Raw genomic sequence first — 21,777 nt, 5'->3', positions numbered from 1 at the left:
CCAAAAAAAAAAAAAAAAAAAAAGAGCTGAAATGTAACAGGCGACAAAAAAGAATAAGCTCTCCACTACAGAAAGGGTTCCCGGAAAAATGGGTTGCCAATTTGCCAAGAAATGCAGGCCTTTTATAGATGAGCTAGTAGGGAGGCAGTCTCATCTACATGGGGTGTGAAAAACCAGTTAGGACCAGGTGTGCCATCTGCATAGGGCAGAAATCTCTAGCAGCCTCCACCCCAATCTTTTATTATGCAGATGGTTCTCTGCCTGAGCCTTTCCATTTTGCCCATTTCTTTCTTACTGTACACGTGCTAACAAAAAAGGGAAGATGGAGCTTCCATAGTGGACATGCCTGGCTCCCAGGTAGCCCTTTTCTATGGGCACAGCTGCCGGCATCCCCCCCCACCCCCGACTTCCACCCTACGCGCCCTCGTGTGCAGGCTTCCAGCTTCCTGATCTATCTTTGCAAGGTTTGCAGCCTTTCAGGCTGCTCTTTGTTAGGGGAAAAAAAAAAAGATTTCTTAGGCTGCTTTTTGTTAGAAGTTCCGCTGAAGTTTTGCCTTATCTGCCTAAATTTCTTTCTATCTCCTGAATCATCAATATCAATCAGCAATGGAGAGCATAAGTTCTCAAAATTATAATTTATTTAAATTGTCTACAATGCCACAAGAAAGTCAAATCTTCTAGAGCTCTTTTTTCCTTTCCTTTTCTTTTTTCTTTTTCTCTGAGACAGAGTCTGGCTCTGTCCTCCAGGCAGGAGTGCAGTGGCACGATGTCGGCTTACTGCAGATTCTGCCTCCTGGGCTCAAGCGATTCTCCTGCCTCAGCCTCCCAGGTAGCTGGGATTACAGGTGGACGCCACCATACCCGGCTAATTTTTGTATTTTTAGTAGGGACAGGGTTTCGCCATATTGGCCAGGCTGGTCTCGGACTCCTGACCTCAGGTGATCCGCCCACCTCGGCCTCCCAAAGTGCTCCGATTACAGGCGTGAACCACCGCGCCCGGCCTAGAGCCCATTTCCACAGGAAACAAGAAATTAGAGGAAGTAAGCACATAAGGATCAAGGATTTTATCTGTTATATAGCAAATTATTATATCCTGATGATTGTGATTTTAAGTTTTAATATTCTATGTGTAATGGTTTACTACAAAATAAACAACATATACTCGTTTAAAACTTTAAAGAGCACCATTCTCTGACGGGCAGGATTAGCTGCGCGCACCCAGTCCTTAGTTAAGGGAGGTCGGGTTTCCCACGAAGGCAACTTCAATCTTTTGCACGTGATTGATTCACCAGGTGCGTAAAAGTTAACATGTTTAGACACATGAAGACCACCGTCGCTTCCGACGGCTTTAATGAGCATATTTTAACACATTTGTAAGTAAAGTTCATTACTGGAAAATAGGAGTCTTCTTTTCATCGCAGCAAACAAGTCCTTTCACAATATTGGTCCTAGGCCGAATAAACCCTCAAACGCTGACACTGCTCTGAGAGATGCGCTGAAACGAGAGGACTAAGAACCAGCGAGGAAGTGGAGACGCGGGAAGGCAAAGGGGGAGCTCTCGGGTGTGTGCCCGTTCCCAGAGCGGTCTCTTTCTCCGCACCGCTTAGGTTCAGCGGGTACTGACACAAGTCTAAGTGTGAGCAAGCTCGCGTCCTGGACAGCCTCGCAGGTGCGGGGAGGCGCCCAGGTGGGCTGTCTCTGAGTGTGAGCAAGCCCGCGTCCTGGACAGCCGCGCAGGTGCGGGGAGGCGCCCAGGTGGGCTGTCTCTGAGTGTGAGCAAGCCCGAGTCCTGGACAGCCGCGCAGGTGCGGGGAGGCGCCCAGGTGGGCTGTCTCTGAGTGTGAGCAAGCCCGAGTCCTGGATAGGCGCGCAGGTGCGGGGAGGCGCCCAGGTGGGCTGTCCCAGGCCAGATTCCCAGGAAAGCTCTCGGGGGAGCGTCCGGAGTGACGAGGGACCCACCGGGACCCCACCAGGGGCCCCAGCCGAGCGCGCGCCGCCGAGGGTGGGGGTGGGGCCAGCGCCCCGGCCACCCGGTTACCCGGCAACAGGATGCCCGGCGCGGGGCGGCGGAGCGGGTGCGTGCGGTGGCGGTTGCGAGAGAGACCCTGAGCCGCGGCGATGAGCCCGGGTAAGAGTTGGGCGGGGCCGGGCTCCTGGGGAAGCCGCGGGAACCGAGGGCAACGGAAGAGCTTTCAGCGGGCGGCTCCCTGCACCCCAAGCCCGGGACTTCTCGGGTCTGCCCTTTCGCAATCACCACACATCTCCAGCTCTGCCCTAGGGCGGAGCACCCGCTGCGGCCGCCGCGCCCGTTGTGCTTCCCGGCTAGCTGCGCCATCTGCCGCCGCTTCCCGCCCGGCGCACCCTCGGGTGGCCGCTTGCTGAAAGCGCCGCGCCCCGCCCCCGGCCCGGCCTGGCTCCGTCCCTCCGCCCCTTCCCTCTGCCCCGCCCCCGCCTGCAGCCCTGACCCCGCCCTATCGCTCCGCCCCCTCCAGCCTTCAGCCCCGCCCCGTCTTAGTATCCTCCGCCCCGTCCCAGCCTTCACTCCCGCCCCTGGCCCATCATCCACCCCACCTCATTCCTCTGCCCCCGCCCCATCCCAGCCCTCAGCCACGCCCCCTCCTTCAGCCTCGCCTCATCCTAATCACTCCGCCCCGCCCCAGCCCTCAGCCCCGCCCCAGCCCTCAGCCCCGCCCCAACCCTCCTCCCCCAGCACCGCCTCGCCGCGTCCCGCGACCCAGCTGACCGGCGCCGTTCTGTTACAGAAAAGCAGCCTCAGGAAGAGAATGAAGTTGACTCCGTTCTCCTTTCAGCGTCCAAGATCCTAAATTCCGCGGAGGGGGTGAAGGAAAGTGTCGGCAGTGACACAGGTAAAATCGCCAGTTCTTAAAAGGCTGCTCTAACGGCACCCGGGCAGCAGCCCCGGCGTGCGCCCCCTGGCGGGCTTCCCACTGACAGCAGCCACCGCGGCACACGCGCCCTGTGCCAGTGCTGTTCTAAGCACGTGACGGGCCAACGCTTTCATTCTCACAACACGTGTACCAAGTAGGTGCTATCACCATCCCCATTTTGCAGGTGAGGAAACGGGCACAGAGAGATTAACTCCCTAAGGTCACACAGGCAGCAAGGAACGGAGCGGGCATTCGGCAGGGCGGCTCCGGGCTCCCTGTCTTCACCACCGCGCCATGCTACGCTGCTTTTCTGAACGCCAAGTTAGAACTGTGGCGTTTTTTGGACAGACACGAAAATGATATGCAGTCAGCCCTCGGTATCTGGGAGTTCCGCATCCTTGGATTAAAACAACCACAGATGGAAAATATTCAGGGGGAAAAATTAAAAGTAACAGTACCACAATTTTTTAAATGCAAATTTTGAAACAGTGTCACAACTATTTAATAGCGTTTACATTGTATAAAGTATTACAGGTAATTGAGAGATGATTTAAAGTATACAGCAGGATGTGCATAGAACCTATGCAAATAATACCCAATTTTGTACTAGGGACTTAAGCATCTGCAGATTTTGCTATCGTCAGAGGCTCTGGAACCAATCCCTTGTGGATATCCAGGGAGGTGTGTATACCTTTTCTAAAGAACTACTTTTTACAGTATTTGTGGACTATTGTATGGGGAGAATGTTTGAAATAGCCACATAGCTAAAGCTTTCCAGTTCTACATAAACAATGAATAAGATGGGGATACCCAGCTAGGCGACTCTAAGGACATTGAAAGTGGAGTCTCACCTCCTGGAGAGAAGCCCTAGGCGACTACGCGCCTCTCAGAGAAGCCAGCTGTGAGGTGACATGCTGAGGAAGGAGCAGAGCACAGGGCAGAAGTGTCTAGACTGATGGGCCACGCACTGACCCCCAGTTGCCCCTCTGTAGGATATGGGTTATCCTGATGCCATAGTGCTGAACCACAAGAGGCCTGAGGTTGGGACAGGATTTCTGCACCTCCACCATCCAAGATCTTCACCAAAAGCCTGTAGGGACCTGGAAAGAAGAGACTAGAGCAGCCACAACTCCGTAGACAGAAGACATGTGGATGCCCAGGCACCCCCAGGATAAGCAACATCCCAGTGGAGGCCAGCAGGACAGGCACCAGCCAGTCCCCTCTCTGCCCTCCTGTCCCCATCCATGAGATCTGCAGGTTTCCAACCAGAAGGGGCAAAGGCAGCTCCTGAACGCGAAAGAAAGAGTCCTCACAGAGAGTTGAGACATTTAGGCAGCTCCATATTTCCCTCAAAGAGAGCATGTAAGATCAGAAGAAATGAAAGTACCTTAGTTTAGCAAGATCATATGTTTTCTAACATAAATGAGACTTTGGGTTCTGGAGAAACATGCCAACGTTTATAGAAAATAGTTACATGCAGAATAGCACACGTACTGAAGAGTTAATGTCTTTCTTGCCAGAACACAGTGGTTACAGGTGTGGGCTTGACGCAGGACAGGTTCTCAATAAACACCAGTTGTTAGGGGCCACCCAGCAATTCCCTGCCCACAACTACAGGCAAAATTAGGAGGTATGGCTGGCGCCTTCCCTCTATTTTCTTATCTATGCTTCATTGTCACCAAGTGATCCATTCCCCAAAATAATGACCTGATTTGCATAACTACTGCCAGGTTACAAAGAGTTTTAGAATATTCCCACCGTCTCTATGGTTTCAGAACCAGTAGTTAACCTAATTAACCTTTACTGGAATGGGTTCGTGTGAGACTTTTGCATTTTTGTGAGGTTTGTGAGGATGTCCAGGGTGTTGTTCCCAGCACCCTGTTCTACCCGAGCCTTCATTCATTCCTTCGTTTTGTAGGGAACCAGCTCCCACATCACCCATGGGTACCCCAAGTTCAATGGCGACAAAGGAATGAGAAAAAGACAGATTAAGAATGCAAAAAGTGGGACCAGGGGGCCACCACTTGCACTGGGGGCAATGAAGGCCTTGAGCTCTGATTTCCCACAGTATTTATTGGTTACAATCGCTTCGATCTGCAGGGTAGGCGGTGGAGTGATCGTGGGGAGAGGCTGTTGTGATGGTGGGGTGAATCAGTGAGCCGGAAGTGCATCAGTGGCTGGAACTGGTGTGTCATTCTAAAGATTGGTAACAGTGGCCGTTTGGGAGTTTCACAAATCAAGAACATGTGGCTACCTTCAGCCTATTGTCTATGTGCGGCTGGTGGAACGCGGGCCTTACAAGGAGCCTACAAGTCTGGTTACATCCTTAGTGCTACGAAGGGGTTTTACGTCTTGAGCTCAATGTCTATGGTAACAGAGCCGGGGTCGCCCTGCACAGGAACATGAGGCATGGAGTTTGCCTCCTCAGAGGCCTCCCGCAGTTTGCCATGGTTTGTTATTCCCAGTTTGTATGTTACTCATAACCAATTTATGTAGGCCCTCTGTAAGCCCTTTCTCCTTTGCTGCTTCCCCCAACACATTTGTGGAACATATTCTTTTGAGCACCTGCTAGGTTTCAAGTGCTGTTCTAGGGGCCCAACAGTGAACAAGACGTGCAAGATTCCCTGCCCACGTGGAGCTTACCTTCTAGTGAGGGAACAGACAGACAAAGGTTATTGTGTGTAAGCGGGGAATAAATCCTATGGAGAAAATAAGGCTGAGAAGAAGCAGAGGAATATTTGGAGTGGCAGAGGTGGGTGGGAAGTGTGTAATTTTAAACAGGGGGGTGGGAGAAGGCCTCACGCAGCAGGTCACATCTGAGCCAAGACCAGAAGGAGGTAAAGAAGCAATCAGTGGCCAGGCATGGTCACTCATCCCTGTAATCCCAGCACTTTGGGAGGCCAAGGCAGGCAGGTCATGAGGTCAGGAGATGGAGACCATCCTGACCAACATGGTGAAACCCTATCTCTACTAAAAATACAAAAATTAACTGGGCGTGGTGACGCATGCCTGTAGTGTCAGCTACTTGGGAGGCTGAGGCAGGAGAATAGCTTGAACCAGGGAGTCAGAAGTTGCGGTGAGCTGAGATCACGCCACTGCACTCCAGCCTGGTGACAGAGTGAGACTCTGTCTAAAAAAAAAAAACAGCCGGGCGCGGTGGCTCACGCCTGTAATCCCAGCACTTTGGGAGGCCGAGGCGGGTGGATCACAAGGTCAAGAGATCGAGACCATCCTGGTCAACATGGTGAAACCCCGTCTCTACTAAAAATACAAAAAAATTAGCTGGGCATGGTGGCGCGTGTCTGTAGTCCCAGCTACTCAGGAGGCTGAGGCAGGAGAATTGCCTGAACTCAGGAGGCGGAGGTTGTGGTGAGCCGAGATCGTGCCATTGCACTCCAGCCTGGGTAACAAGAGCGAAACTCCGTCTCAAAAAAAAAAAAAAAAAAACCATCAGTGCAGATTCCTAGGGAAAGAGCATTGCAGGCAGAGAGAATGGCAGCTGCAAAGACCCTGGCATGGGGGCGTGGCTGGTGTGATTGAGAAACAGCTCTTGTAAATGGAGCAGAGCAAGCAGGGAAGCGTAGGAGGGAGGAGCCAGGAGGAGGCTTTGTAGTTCCAGGGATGAATTTGAGATTTCTTCTGAGAAAACTGAGAAGCACTGGAGAATTTTGAGAAGGCGTCTCTCCCCTCCATCTTGACTAGAAATTTTGAATTTACCAAATTATCGTCATATCGCCTCTGCAGTCATGAGTTGGTGTCTCTTGAGCGTTCACTAGGGCCGTATACCCCCACATGGGCTTTACCTACAAACTGGACACTTGCCTAGAGTTATCGCCTCACTGTGAGTGTGTGGTAAAGCTAGGATTCAAATCTGGGCAGCAGGCAACCTGCTCTGTGGCTCCTTGCATAACGACTGTGACAAAGCCTCATGCAGAGGGTGCCACACCTCACAAGGCTTTGTAAGACAGGGACATCTGGGAATGAACTTGAATTGTCATAGCAGAACTCAGTATTAGAACCTGTGGCCAGGCACGGTGGCTCACACCTGTAATCCCACATTTTGGGAGGCCAAGGCAGGGGGATCACCTGAGGTCAGGAGTTTGAGACCAGCCTGGCCAACATGGTGAGACCATGTTTCTACTAAAAATACAAAAATTAGCTGGGCATGGTGGTGCATGCCTGTAGTCCCAGCTACTCAGGAAGATGATGCAGGAGAACACTTGAACCTGGGAGGCAGAAGTTGCAATGAGAAGAACCAAAGAATGACAAAGAGAACCTGGAATCCTATATAGAATCGTTGCATTTGCAGAAATTTGTTCCTCTTGCTCTCTTTGTTGCGAGTATGCAGATGTTAGTTTTTGTGTACATTGCATACAATATTTTTTGCGGGCTCAGAATAAGAATTACCTCAAAAGTCATCCCATTGATAACTCTTGTTTTTCACGTTTGACACAAATATGAAGCCGCTGGAAAACTTAAGTTGAATGTAAGATGAGTACTATTCCTTACATTCCCGACAAACTCTAATCTTGGTGGGTGGGAACCTGTCTTCCGCTTTGTTTATATACCTCCCAGTATTGTACATCTAGCAGGGACTTGGTAAATGGTGAACTGTGTGTTTTATCTCCTGGGTTCTTTGACATTTTCCCTTCCAATTCTAGAATCACATAATTCTGTGTGACTACATTTTGCTGAGTTTCAAAATTACCTTTCCTTTGGGAATTAAGGAGCAGCTGATGTCTCTGAAACTCATAAGAAAAACAGAAAGTTATGTAGCTTTTAAAAATAGATGACTCCAACTCCCTGCCTACTTTCTGCCTGCACAGAATCATTTGAACATTGCTGGAGAAAAACACTCACTTTTGAGTCATACCATGAATCTAAAATGAGCCCTCAGTGCTATTGGGAAAACTTACTTTATTTCCACAGCAAATTCTTTTTCAAATCCTCTGCAAGGAAGTGATTTCACTCTTCCTGTTCTCAAGTCTTGAACACCTTTCTCCCTGGCCTCTCCAGTCATAACACGGTCCCCCACTATGTGAAAAAATTAGAAGTAGTCAGACCCAAACTTCTTTATTCTCAACCTTCACATTTGTGAAACCACGTGCCTGGGTACCCACATTCTAAGCCTTCTCCTATTTCAACAGAAGAATTGTCCTTCATCAATCAAATGTTATTTCCTTTGGATCTCATCTCTTCTGGAATTCTCAAGTACCCAGCTTCTGTAATTAGCCTCCCTCATTGTCCAGAATCATTGCTTTTCTCCCTTTCTGCTATGTGATTCCAGCGGCAAACAAGCATGTTAGACTGTCCTGTGGTTTAAAAAAAAAAAAAAAAAAATCCTTCTCTTAGCCAGGCGTGGTGGCACACGCCTGTGGTCCCTGCTACTCTGGAGGCTGATGTGGGAGTGCGACCAGGTTTTGGGGTGCTGGGGAGGCACAGCTCCCCAGAGAGGATGTTATAGGTTCTTGGTCTCCCACTCTCAAGAGTAAGAGGGGACCACGGCACACTGCACCCGTAAAGTAAATACCAGACCAAAAAAGAGTTTGCAGAAAGGGATTTATTTAGGTAGAGAAAGAGAAAAAGGAGAAGGGAGAAAACTGAGAGAGAGAAAGAGCATGGAAGGGGGTCCAAACATGGAGTCCAAAGGGCTGTGGAGGAAAGGGGCTTTTAACCCGGGAGGAATTCCTCCCTCTCCAAGCCCCCTGGCCAATGAAAGGAGTTCCTTAGAACTTCCGCTGGAGTGATTGACTTTTGACCCTTTCCCACGCACGCAAAAATTAAAACAGAGACCGTTAAATCTCCCGGATGGAGAGCCATGCGAGTGGGGCATGGCGCCGGAAGTTCTTGCCCTTAAAACTACGCCCCCTTGTGGGCCGGGGAAGAGAACACATTCCCTCAGGAGGATCGCTTGGGCCTGGGAGGTGGAGGTTGCAGTGAGCCAAGATCATGCCACTGCACTCCAGCCTGGGCAACAGAGTGAGACCCCATCTCAAAAAAAGAAATAACAATCCCTCTTGACCGTCACATCTCTTCCAGGATGCACCCTCGTCCCTTCCACAGTAAAACTAGAAGGAGCTACCTGTCCTCTATGCCCACCAAGCTCCACATTCCATTCTCTCCTCAGGCACTCCCTTCCAGCTTCTCTGTATGCCCTCCACATGGCCGGCAGTGACATCCATGTTGAATGATGTGTCGATGGCTGCTCCCATGAGCCATACACTGGTAGACCCACCTCACTGTTGGATATCTCTCCTTCGATGTTGAATAGACAACCTAGCCTTAATGTATCTAAAAATGCTTTTCTCCTAAAGCATGTTCCTACTCTGTTTTCCCTCAGAAAATTGTATCTCCATTCATCCATCTGCTCTCACCAATCAACCAGAAGTCATCCTTCATTCTTCTCTCCTGGCCCCAGCTAACCCTCCCGCAATGCTGCTGGCCTCATCTCCAAAGTATATTCTGAATCCACCTGCTTTTCTCCATCTCCCCCACCACCATTCTAGCCCAAGACACCGTCATCTCCACTTGCATTATTGCAATAGCCCTGCAATTGCCTTCTCACCCCCGCCCCGTAATCCGTTATCATGTAGCAGAGTAACTCGTAAACTTTTCAATGAGATCAAATCATTCTCATGAGGGAAACCTTCCAGTGTTCCCTATTTCATTTAAAGGAAAAGCTAACCTGCTCAGCTTGGCCTGGAGGCCCTGCTTAGTCTATCCCCTGTCTCCTGCTCCGATGTCTCCCCACCTTGTGCCCCTGTGAGTTCATTAAGCTGCTTAGTAACAGTGCAATCACGCTGTGGCCCAAAAAGGAAGAAGAGATGGAAGATGAAACATATATGTAGACAACGTGTATAAATCCCATTGCTTTCTTTAAAATCTTTTATTTACTGTATCCCTCTATCAAGTCTGTACATTTCTTTTGGTCCCATATGATTTGGTTTTAGCTAAAGGAATCCTACATTTAGCTTTGAACTTGCAAATCCTCCTGATGAAATCTGTACAGAAAAAGGAGCCTATTGCTGTAGGTGTGGGAAGGAGACAGAATTTGGAACGGTTACATCATTCAGAATAAAGCTGAAGGCTGAAAATATTTACGAGAATGATATCCTATCTTTGTGTTTAAATAAAGAGCTGTGTGGAAATTACAGTTACAGAACGTCATAAAACTTCACAGTATAAAAATCATATAACTAGCAAATATGAAAAGGACGAGTCTGTATGAAGGAAATAGAATGCTCATTTTCTCATCTCGCTTGGCAGGGAGTAAGTCAACGCTGAATATCAGAACTGTATATTATTGAAACAATAAAGATTTCAATCTCTTAATTATTTTTATTTTAATTTTCATTAGTTTACAGGGATCTCTTAGGAAACAGTGTCTCTCATGTAGTAAAAGAAAATCTGAATACTAGAAATAACGTCCACTACTTGCAGTTTAAAAAAATTCTCTTAAATTCAAGTAAACATAGGTACTATTTATGTAAAACGCCATTTATGTGTAAAATAATCCCACTTACTCCACATATCTGCATGGAAAGCGGACTGAAAGATGGCTACCTAAAATTAACAACAGTTAGTTTTGGGTGGTGGGATTCTAGTGATAAATTCTTTTTGATTTGCACTTTGGTCTAGTTAAGTTCACTAGAAGAGGTTACTTTAGAGTCTGAAAAACTTTGTGATTCCTTTTCGTAGTGGTCCCAGCCTTCCTTCAGTTCTTTATTTTTTAGTTGAACAGTTCAGGATACCAGGAGTTTAGCTGCCATTTTATTCCCACCAAGAGGCAAATCTAAGCAAGGTCCAGACAGCCTCACTCTCCCTCCCCGCCCTCTGACTGAAGGTGGGCTTCTTCAATAGCCAGGCAGCTTTGGGCTCCAAACCAGTGTTGCTTTTTTGGTGGTAAGGGCCACAGGGCAGAAGGGGTGCCTGTGCTTTGCAACCAGCTTCTCTAACATCTGACAGATTGCCAATCCAAAGAAGAGTTGCTGACCTCTTTAAACACTTAGGGCAGAAATTATCAGCCTAAGAGAACCTTCAGTCACAGCTCTCGTTTTATTTAGGGCTCAGAAAGCTTTTATTAATACACTTACAAAGCAGTAGCCTGACATTCAGACAAAGAGGATGTCAGGAAATTTGCAAACATTATATAGTCTCCCCCTGTTGCAGATCTATAACCTATGCAGGAATGTGTCAAGCAAGTGACATTCTGCCTATTATCAAAAGAAGCTGGAGCACTTCTGTCTACTGTATCTTAGTATCAGAGTCACCAAAGAAAACTCAAAAGTCAGGCACTGGATGGACCCATGCTTTACTCACGTAGCGAAGAGACAGAGCAAGATCAGCCTCAGTAGTGGGTATGGGTTCCCCACAGCCAGAGGGCCCCTCCTGGGCTGTCTGCTGTCTATCTAGCAGCGGGCAGATAGAGTAGTGAGGTTGACCAGGCACCAGATGACGCACACGCTTAAACAGAACAAAAGCGTACACGCTGAGTCTGAAGCAGGGAGTGCTATCCCCACACACGGTAGCAAGTCAGCACAGGCTGTAAGGACTTTAGAAAGAGTCCTCTTGGTAAAGAAGTGTCCAGGCCCGGACGCATTCATACATGGCCAAGAGGGGATCTAAAGAATGTATGTGAAACTGCCTTTCCCAAGGGAGGCAACGTGTGGGTGTGTTGCTTAAGAGCAAGACAAAAATTATGCTGTTGATGCACCTTGGTTTCCGTAAGGGGGAAAAATGTCATATGGAAATTTCGTAGAAATTGAGGCCTATATACAACTTTGCCGAGGGCTTCCCATAACATGAGGATTATTCTTTTTTTTTTAATGTAGTTTATGTCCTAGAAACAAAGATATTTGATATTTGAGTTTTTGAGAGTTGTAAGTGTGGCGTTGCAAATTCATGTTGTACTCTAAGAGTAAAGACACTATTACAACCTCAAGTGGATATTTTAAGGCGAGTGAGAATTATCTCTTAAACTTATTATGGGGCTGGCATAGTGTCTATGTTTTCATTATCTCTGTCTCACTATCCAAGAAAGTTAGGAGACTGCTTTCTATTACAGGTATTAAAAAATAAAATTGGGAATTAAGTCATATGGTTTTCTCAATTTTGCTTCTTAGAATATGGCTGCATATCAGAATCAGAAAATCAAATCCAACCACAATCAGCATTGAAAGTGAGTCTGTATTTCATTTTATTATCTCCAAAATCCTGGGTAAAGGCTGATCTTTTTCAGAATAAATAGTCCCTAAATGCATAAATGGGTTCTTCCACTTTCTTTTCTTTTTCTTTTTTTTTTTCAGACGGAGTTGCCCAGGCTGGAGTGCAATGGCGCAATCTCAGCTCACCGCAACCTCCGCCTCCTGGGTTCAGGCAATTCTCCTGCCTCAGCCTCCTGAGTAGCTGGGATTATAGGCACGCACCACCATGCCCAGCTGATTTTTTTTTTTGTATTTTTAGTAGAGACGGGGTTTCACCATGTTGACCAGGATGGTCTCGATCTCTTGACCTCGTGATCCACCCGCCTCAGCCTCCCAAAATGCTGGGATTACAGGCGTGAGCCACCGTGCCAGGCCTCACTTTATTCTCACAAAGATCTTCAGGAAAGCACATTGGGGAGTTAGAAAAATGACTAAAGATGTGAACCACCTGACCCTCATGGGATCCTTTCAAGTAATAGGCAACTTTGGGAGACATGAAATCATAACAATTCAAGAATATGTTTACCCACCTAAAAATATTCAATTTAATGCTTCACTTTTGTATAGGTCCTTCAGCATCAGTTGGAATCATTTCAGGCTTTGAGAATGCAGACTTTGCAGAATGTTAGCATGGTACGTTTCTTTTAATCTACATATGAAATATCTAACCTAGAAGTATCATCTCATCTTCTAAGCTGATGGTCACTAGCCAATGGATTAGCTGACTCAGAATTTAACATAATAGAGGGCACAATATATTCTAGGCTCAAAATTTATTTTAAGGAAACTACATGCTTCTCTCTGTTACACTTGTGTTTGCAAACAAGCCAAAAGACATAGTACTTGTTGATTTTTTAAATACACATTTAGAGTCTATATACAGATTACAAATAGGGACCCTCATGACAAGTGACATAAAATCTAATTCAAACTGGCTTAGAGAAAAAATAACTTTAACAGCTCAAGCAAATGACAGTCCTGGAAAGAGCTCACTTCAGGACGGCTGAGTCCCCGTGATCAGGTCTTGAGTTGCCGGAACAGGTCTCTATCCTGATTCTGCTTCCCACAGTAGGGGATTCTCAGACTTCCTGTGGTGGCAGAAGATCTGCTAGAAGCTCCAGTTCTTTCTCCTTCCAAATTCAAGTCAAAGAAGAAAGTACACTTTGCTTGGAGATGGAGTCTCACTTTTGTCACCCAGGCTGGAATGCAGTGGTGGGATCTTGGCTCACTGCAACCTCTGCCTCCTGGGTTCAAGCAATGCTCCTGCCTCAGCCTCCTGTGTAGCTGGGATTACAGGTGCTCGCCACAATGCCTAGCTAATTTTTGTGTTTTTAGTAGAGACAGGGTTTTACCACATTGGCCAGACTGGTCTTGAACTCCCAACTTTAAGTGATCTGCCCACCTCGGCCTCCCAAAGCGCTGGGATTATAGGCGTGAGCCACCGCACCCAGCTACACTTTGCTCTTAATAGTTTAGACTGAGGTTCCCGGCCTGATTCAGATTGTCCCCCACTGGGTCACATGCAGTGCTTGAACCAATCACTGTCAGGTAGCTGCTGTTTCTTGACTGGTTAGCACTCGGTTGGGTGGCCCTGGGAGTTAGAGGCAGAATCAATACTATTATAAGCACGCTTCATCCAGAAGAAATAAGAAGTATAAACAGAAGGCCAGAGTGTGGATATTGGGGGTACATAACACACACGTATTCTCTAAAGACCCAATATAAACTTCATCCCAATGTTTTTTCACTAAAAGCACCTGCAAGGAAATGAGAAGGGGAGGTAACTCCTAAGGGTGACAGAATAGATTCCAAAGGTCTCTTATTAAACAATGAAAAAATCAGACATCTCAAATCATTTGAATATAGTTCATAAAACTTTGTTTTACTAGGCCGGGAGCGGTGGCTCACGCCTGTAATCCCAGCACGTTGGGAGGCTGAGGCAGGCGGAATGCCTGAGCTCAGGAGTTCGTGACCAGCCTGGGCAACACGGTGAAACCCCATCTCTACTAAAATACAAAAAATTAGCCAGGCATGGCAGCTTGAGCCTGTACTCCCAGCTGCTTGGGAGGCTGAGGCAGGAGAATTGCCTGAACCCAGGAGGCGGAAGTTGCAGTGAGCTGAGATTGCACTACTGAACTCCAGTCTGGGAGACAGAGAGAAACTCCATCTCAAGCAAAAATAAATAAATAAAAACTTTGTTTTACTAAATTGTTTCTGATTTTATAACAATAAATGCATAATTTTCTTGAAGATTGATAGAGATTACAATAAATTAAGTAGCTTTTATTTCCATGCGACGGGAAAGAATTTTTATGGGCAGGAAATTTAAATTATATTTTAATTACATGTCTATTTTAATTACAATGTCTTTTAATTACAATGTCTATTATTACAATGTCTATTATTTAATCTTTTAATTACAATGTCTATTATTCCTGTACGTTCAGAAGTTTACAAATCTGAAATCAAAATTTTCTCAATTTATCTTTTAAAGGTACAGTCGGAAATCAGTGAAATATTGAATAAAAGTATTATTGAAGTAGAAAACCCACAGTTCAGCTCAGAAAAAAATCTAGTGTTTGGCACGCACATCGAAAAGGATTTGGTATGTCATTCTGCAGAAATGATTTCTATATGTAGGTACTGCAAAATGTGGCTACCGTCAGTTTGTCTGCACTTTACATGATCCCCCTTTTTACAGGAAAATGGACCATCAGAGATGAAAATAAGGAAACCCCAGTCCTGAAAACCTTAAAAGATGTGTGTTTACCTTTGTACTTTTGCAATTTTCCCATTTGCCTTAAGAGTCTGTGCAGGACGTTTGACACTTGTTCAGATCCTGAAAGATTCCCAAGTAAATTCAAATACTAGGCAGTTTTTATAGCCAATCTATTCACTTAGGATTGACCTAGGTGTGAGGTAAATTCCCTAGAAAAGCTCCAAACCAGAGTTACCATCTCTGTGTCCACAGATTCAAATTCACACTTCCAGGATAGTCACAGTCCTAAAATCATCTGAAACTAGGAATTGCCCAGAATTGGAAACATTCGTTTTCCCAAAACTCCCATTTGACCTATTGGTTCTATCTTCCCCACCTACTTCTGATGGCCTCTTGAAGGATGCTAAATTTCTATACTTCTGAAATTGAGGGAATGGCCCATGTATTTCACCCCTAAGGAAATAAGAGCAAGTTCTAAGCAAATTGTGAAGACCAGAGTTACAGACCTCAAAACAACTGTTGAAGAAAATCAGTCATACTCGTTACGCTCCTTTGCTGTGGAAACAAATAAAATGCTTGTTTAGGGTATATAAATAAATCCTCCGCAAAATATTATCTGTACTGCTTGGTCATGTGGCAAATGACAATACATTTATAGTGTACTTCTTACTGTTACAGCCTATAGAGAATCAAGAAGAAAACCTGTCTATGGAGAAAAGTCCTCACTTCGAGGATTCCAAGACACTTCATTCAATAGAAGAAAAATTAAGTGGTGATAGTGTGAGCAGTCTCTCTCAAAGTATAGATGTTCCATCCCAGAGACATTTCGAGGACACATTAACTCTGAGAACTTCAACAGACAATTTATCTTCAAACATGATTATACACCCTTCAGAAAATTCTGACATCTTGAAGAATTATAATAACCTTTATCGTTTTCTACCTACTGTACCTAAAAATGGGATGTCTCAAGCTGATAGAGTAACACTGGATAAATCCAAAATTACTGCGCCTTTTCTCAAACATGGATTTTGTGAAAATTTAGATGACATTTGCCATTCTATCAAACACATGAAAGAAGAGCTTCAAAAGTCACATGACAGGGAAGTGGCACTTACAGATGAACTTCAGATTTTAAAAACTGATCCACATGTTCAAAGTAGCGGTAAATACAACCTGTCACCTCTTCACCAGGAAAAAATTGGCTTTATTAAGGAAGAAAACGTGGATGGGAATTTAAATGAAGATACAAAATCAAAGAGAATTTCAGAATTAGAGGCATTAATAAACAAATTACTCCCACTCAGGGAAACAGTGTCAAAATTCCATGTGAATTTTTGTAGAAAATGTAAAAAATTATCTAAGAGTGAAATACACAGGGGAAAGAAAAATGAGAAAAACAATAAAGAAATTCCCATCACTGGCAAGAATGTCACAGATTTAAAATTCCATTCCAGAGTTCCAAGATACACACTGTCATTCCTCGACCAAACAAAACATGAAATGAAAGACAAAGAAACACAACCATTTCTAGTAAAACAAGGATCAATAATATTTCAAAATGAGAAAACTTCCAAAGTTAATTCTGTTACTGAGCAGTGTGTTGCAAAAATTCAGTACTTACAGAATTACCTGAAAGAATCTGTGCAGATACAGAAAAAAGTAACAGAACTGGAGAATGAAAATCTAAACCTTAAGTCCAAAATGAAACCTCTTATCTTTACCACACAATCTCTCATACAGAAAGTTGAAACATATGAAAAGCAACTTAAGAATCTGGTTGAAGAAAAGAGTACTCTTCAGTCTAAATTAATTAAAACAGAAGAAGACAGCAAAGAGTGTCTTAAAGAATTAAAAAAAATAATTAGTAAATATAATGTTCTCCAAGGCCAAAAAAAAACCCTAGAAGAACAAAATATACAACTTTCTTTAGAGAAGCAACAAATGATCGAAGCATTAGATCAACTAAAAAGTAAGGAACACAAAACTCAAAGTGATATGGCCATTGTCAATAAGGAAAATAATCGAATGAGTATAGAAATGGAAGCAATGAAAACCAATATTCTGTTGATACGAGATGAAAAAGAAATGTTGGACAAAAAAACACACCAGCTTCTAAAAGAAAAAAGCTCACTCGAAAACAAACTAAAAGAAAACCAGCTAGAGATGATGCAGCTAAAAGAGAAAGAAAGATTGGCCAAAACGGAGCAAGAGACACTTCTTCAAATAATAGAAACCGTTAAAGATGAAAAACTTCACCTTGAAACAGCATTACAAGAATCTACTGCTGCCAGACAAATTATGGAAAGAGAAATTGAGACGATTCAAACCTACCAATCTACTGCAGAGGAGAATTTTCTGCAAGAAATAAAAACTGCAAAATCAGAAGCAAGTATTTATAAGAATAGCTTGTCAGAAATTGGCAAGGAATGTGAAATGTTATCAAAAATGGTAATGGAAATGAAAACGGATAATCAGATTCTAAAAGAAGAACTAAAGAAACATAGCCAAGAAAATATAAAATTTGAAAACAGCATCAGTAGACTTACCGAAGACAAAATACTTTTAGAAAATTATGTAAGAAGCATAGAAAATGAAAGGGATACTTTGGAATTTGAGATGCGGAATCTTCAACGAGGCTATTTAAGTTTAAGTGATAAAATGTGTAGTCAGCATAATGGCCCTTCAAAAACAACTTATATTTCAAGAAGAGAGAAATTCCATTTTGACAACTATACTCATGAAGACACTTCCAGTCCTCGGAGCAGGCCATTGGCTCCAGATCTGAAAGGTATACGAGTCCTGGTAGGTCAGTAGAGATGTATTTCAGATTCTTTTAGCCTGTTGGGCACTAGACAGAATACAGACATAAGGAGGAAACTTTAAGATGAATACAACTTTGTTTTGTAAAAATCATATCCAATTTACTATACAGTGAAATTATTTAAGGATTTTTTTCTAGATAAAATGTATATTCTTTGATTTACATTAATTATGTACATTGTATCTGCACTAAGCAACTTTGGCAGCCAGCAAGAGGGAGTTAATTGTTACTCTAAAGTGTGAGCAGCACTTCAGGACTCCTAAAGTATAGCACTACTTATGCTCTAAAGCATAAAAAGTTCATTCGTAAGTGCCACTGCCCTATCATGTGACTTGTGAAGCTCTTCTTTGGTGTGTTTGATACACTGGCAAATGTCATCTAAGTAGAATTCTTCTTTTTTTTCTAGGAATTCCAAGTAAACTGTATCAATTGCTTCCATCCAAGATATATAAATAAACTGCTCAAATCAATGTTTCAAAAACCTTTGTCCAAGTACTTTTTCCCCCCACAAAATAATTTTAAATTATATGATCACATTAACCTGGTAATTGATTAGGCTAGTTGTTAAAATTAGAAATTGGAATTAGGTATATATTTTATATTGTCAAGAACAGTGGAGAATCTGAGATTTTCCCCAACTAGTAAGCTAATGTTTTCGCGTGCTACAGTTTTGTGGGTTCTAGTGGAAGGCACAGGACTCCTGAGTGAGCGATAAAGGAGAGCGTTACAACAGCAGGAGCCAGAGCATCAGCATGTTTGCATTGGTTCTTCAAGCTCTAATTTCCATAGGTAGCAAAAAGAGGACCACACAGTGGGTTGCATTACAGGAGAAAATGAGCTTCGAGAACCAAATATAATGCATAGTAAGCATGCCTGCCCTTTGCTGTAGATGGAAAGGTTACACTGGACAATGAGCATGCCTGTCCCAGCCCCAGAGGAAACACAATTTCTAGCTTCCAAGGTTGCAAGCACACCTGTCCTGTACTCCAGAGACACTCTACTTCTTTTTTTTTTTTTGAGACAGAGTTTCGCTCTTGTTACCCAGGCTGTAGTGCAATGGCGCGATCTCGGCTCACCGCAACCTCCGCCTCCTGGGTTCAGGCAATTCTCCTGCCTCAGCCTCCTGAGTAGCTGGGATTACAGGCACGCACCACCATGCCCAGCTAATTTTTTGTATTTTTAGTGGAGACGGGGTTTCACCATGTTGACCAGGATGGTCTCGATCCCTTGACCTCGTGATCCACCCGCCTCGGCCTCCCAAAGTGCTGGGATTACGGGCTTGAGCCACCGCGCCCGGCCAAGACACTCTACTTCTAAGACTGCTTGGAAAATATTCCTTGTTGAGTTTTGTCAAATGCTTTTTCTACGTTTATTGAGGTGATCATGTTTTTCTCCTGTAATCTGTTAATATGGTAAATTATGTTAATTTTGAAACCTTAACCTTGAGTTCCTGGGATAAACTCCGCTAGGTCATGTTGTGTTATTCTTTTAATATACATTCCTGGTTTCAATTTGATAACATCTTATTAAGGATTTTGCTTCTATATTCAGATTATTATCTGTATTATTTTCATGTAATCTCTTTGTCTGGCTTTGGTATCAGGAAAATCCTGTTGGGAAGTGTTTCCCCCTCTTCTATTTTCTGAATTTGTGTAGGATTGGTATTATTAGTATTATTCCTTCCTTAAATATTTAAATATGTAATACTCATAAATATTTGTAAAATATGTAATATGAAAATACCAGAGGGCCTGGATTTCTCTAAATTGGAAGGTTTCACGTTGCTACATGATTTCTATTAATATAGAACTATTCAGATTTTCTATTTCTTGAGTTAGAGTTGATAATTTTTATGTTCTGAGGAATTTGTACATTTCATGTAAGTTCTCAAATGTATTGTCTTAAAGTTGTTCATAATATTCCTTATTAGCGTTTTAATGACCAAAGGACTTATGGCAATGTCTCCTCTTTAATTTCTGACATTGGTAATTTAGGGGTTCTTTTTTCTTTATCATTCTTGCTAGAGTTTTACCAATTGTATTGTTCTTTGAAAAAATCAGCTTATTATTGATTTTTCCCGCTGCTTTGTTTTTTATTCCATCAATCTCTGTTCCCACTTAATAATCTCATTCCTTTGGTTTACCTGGGCTAATTGGCCCCTTCCCTAGTTTTGTGCCACATTAAATGCATCACAGAGTCCGGTATGTTTTCATTTCCATTCAGTTCAAAATATTTTCTTTTTCACTTGTGCTTTATACTTTGGCCCAATGAAATAGAAGTGAGTTGCTCGATTTCTAAATATTTGGAGATTTTCGGTTATATTTCTTTTATTGATTTCTAATTTAATTCTGTCGTGATCAGAGAACACACTGAGACTGGGTTCCGGGATCCGGGGAGGCTCAGCTTGCTCCCCGGTGGGCAGTGTTCTTCCAGGCTGTTGGTCCCTCACTCACCCAAGAATGGGAGAGGTGACCACAACGGTCGCGGTGAGTGATTAGGTAAATATCAGACCCCAAAGAGTTTTGTAGAAAGTGATTTATTTAGGCAGAGAGAGAAAAAGGAGAAAGTAATAGAAAAGAGAAAGAGCAGCTTCCATGAGGTTGTGCAAGGGGATCCAGACATGGAGTCTGCCAGGGAAGGGGACTTTTAACTTGGGAGGAATTCCCACCCCATTCAAATTTTTCGTCCTATGAAAGGAGTTCCTTTAAGCTTCCACTGGAGTGATTGACCTTTGATTTTTTTCCCACGCATGAAAGTTTAAACAAAGGCCTCTAAGTTCCCAGATTGGGGGGAGTGACAAGTTATGGCACTGGGAAGTTCTTGCTTTGAAACTATGCCCCTTTGTGGACCCGGGAGGAAAATACATTCCCTCAATATTCAATATAATCTTTTAAAATTTATGGAGACTTGTATTATTGCCCAGAATATGGTCTTTGTTGATGTGTCAGGTGAACTGGAGTGTTCTCTAAAGGTTGACAAGATTGAGCCAATCTGTATCTGTACTGATCGTGTGTCTGCTTGTTCTGACAGTTACTGACAGAGGAATAGCAAAGTTGATTTGTTCATTCTATAAATTTCTGTAAAGTGTTTTAAAGCTATTTTATTTTATTTATTTATTTTGAGACAGAGTCTCACTGTTGTCAGCCCGGGCTGGAATGCAATGGCAAGATCTATGCTCACTGCAACCTCTGCCTCCCAGTTTCCAGCAATTCTCCTGCCTCAGCCTCCCGAGTAGCTGAGATTACAGGTGCCCACCACCACTCCCTGCTAATTTTTGTATTTTTAGTAGAGATGTGATTTCACCATGTTGGCGAGGCTGGTCTTGAACCCCTGATCTCAGGTGATCCACCTGCCTCAGCCTCCCAAAGTTCTGGGATTATAGGCATGAGCCACTACACCAGGACAACGCTCTTTTATGTATGCATACACATTTAGCACTATTATGTCTGGTTGGTAAACTGATACCTTTATTATTATGAAATAACCCTCATTATCCCTAGGGGTATTCTTTGTTCTAAGGTCTCTGATATTAATATATTCCCTTTAGATTGGTGTTTAGATTGATATTTGCATAGTATATATCTTTTTGCATCCTTTTGCATTTACTTTTTAATAATGAATCAGTAGGAGAAACTCTGAATAGTTAAATAATAAATATATACCATGAAAATGGACTACTCAATCCTGAAAATCAAATATAAATCAAATAATTCAAGTATTGAGAAAATAACTAATGGTGAGACTATATCCATTTAAATACAAAACGAAGATTAAAGAACTGAGAATTACGGTTACAAAATAGAATTCTATTGTTAAAAAACATTGGCAATAAAAAACAAACAATATAAAAAGTCAGGCGCATGGATCTTTGTCTATTTTGTTGACTGCTGAATCGCAGTGCCCAGAGCCACGCCTGGAATACAGTAAACACTCAATATGTGTTAAGTGAATGATGAATGAGCATGCTGCCATTTCACTAGAATATTAGGCATAGGCTGGGATTCCCTTTGTACAAATATTGTGAAGAGTTTTTTTTTTTTTTTTTTTTTTTTTTAGGGGGGGTTTTCCCTATTTTTCCCGGGGGGGGGGGGATGGGGGTCTTCGGGGACCCCCGTCTCTCCCTCCCGGGGTCAGGGAATTTTT

The 21,777-nt window shown here is 43.7% G+C and overlaps 2 protein-coding genes across 7 annotated transcripts in view; one reads left to right on the top strand and one right to left on the bottom strand.

Moving 5' to 3' along the window:
- Window positions 1-1,321: 1,321 nt before the first annotated feature.
- LOC116565269 lies at window positions 1,322-2,364 on the bottom strand. Its single transcript, XM_032298804.1, has 2 exons — window positions 2,039-2,364; window positions 1,322-1,495 (listed from the first exon to the last, which is right to left on the bottom strand). Exons 1-2 carry the CDS (start codon window positions 2,333-2,335, stop codon window positions 1,466-1,468), a joined length of 327 nt encoding a protein of 108 aa, XP_032154695.1. The 5' UTR covers window positions 2,336-2,364; the 3' UTR covers window positions 1,322-1,465.
- The window catches only part of CCDC110 (coiled-coil domain containing 110), a 24,962-nt gene continuing 4,918 nt past the window's right edge, over window positions 1,734-21,777 (top strand). Inside the window, exons 1-7 of one of the 6 annotated variants that reach the window (XM_032298787.1) lie at window positions 1,734-2,128; window positions 2,763-2,867; window positions 12,011-12,066; window positions 12,659-12,724; window positions 14,586-14,696; window positions 15,489-17,601; window positions 19,996-20,120. In XM_032298787.1, the coding sequence (XP_032154678.1) occupies window positions 2,119-2,128; window positions 2,763-2,867; window positions 12,011-12,066; window positions 12,659-12,724; window positions 14,586-14,696; window positions 15,489-17,601; window positions 19,996-20,120 (2,586 nt within the window). In that variant the 5' untranslated portion in view covers window positions 1,734-2,118. Of the gene's footprint in view, window positions 2,129-2,704; window positions 2,868-12,010; window positions 12,067-12,658; window positions 12,725-14,585; window positions 14,697-15,488; window positions 17,620-19,995; window positions 20,121-21,777 lie in introns of those variants that run through there. The other 5 variants (XM_032298790.1, XM_032298792.1, XM_032298788.1 and 2 more) reach the window with 5 other exon arrangements.

The sequence above is a fragment of the Sapajus apella genome, unplaced genomic scaffold (assembly GCF_009761245.1).
Source record: "Sapajus apella isolate SASKATOON/1434 unplaced genomic scaffold, GSC_monkey_1.0 scaffold39, whole genome shotgun sequence".
Classification (NCBI taxonomy): domain Eukaryota; kingdom Metazoa; phylum Chordata; class Mammalia; order Primates; family Cebidae; genus Sapajus; species Sapajus apella.
The sequence above is the reverse complement of the archived record's forward strand: the minus strand, read 5'-3'. Positions and strand labels throughout refer to the sequence as shown.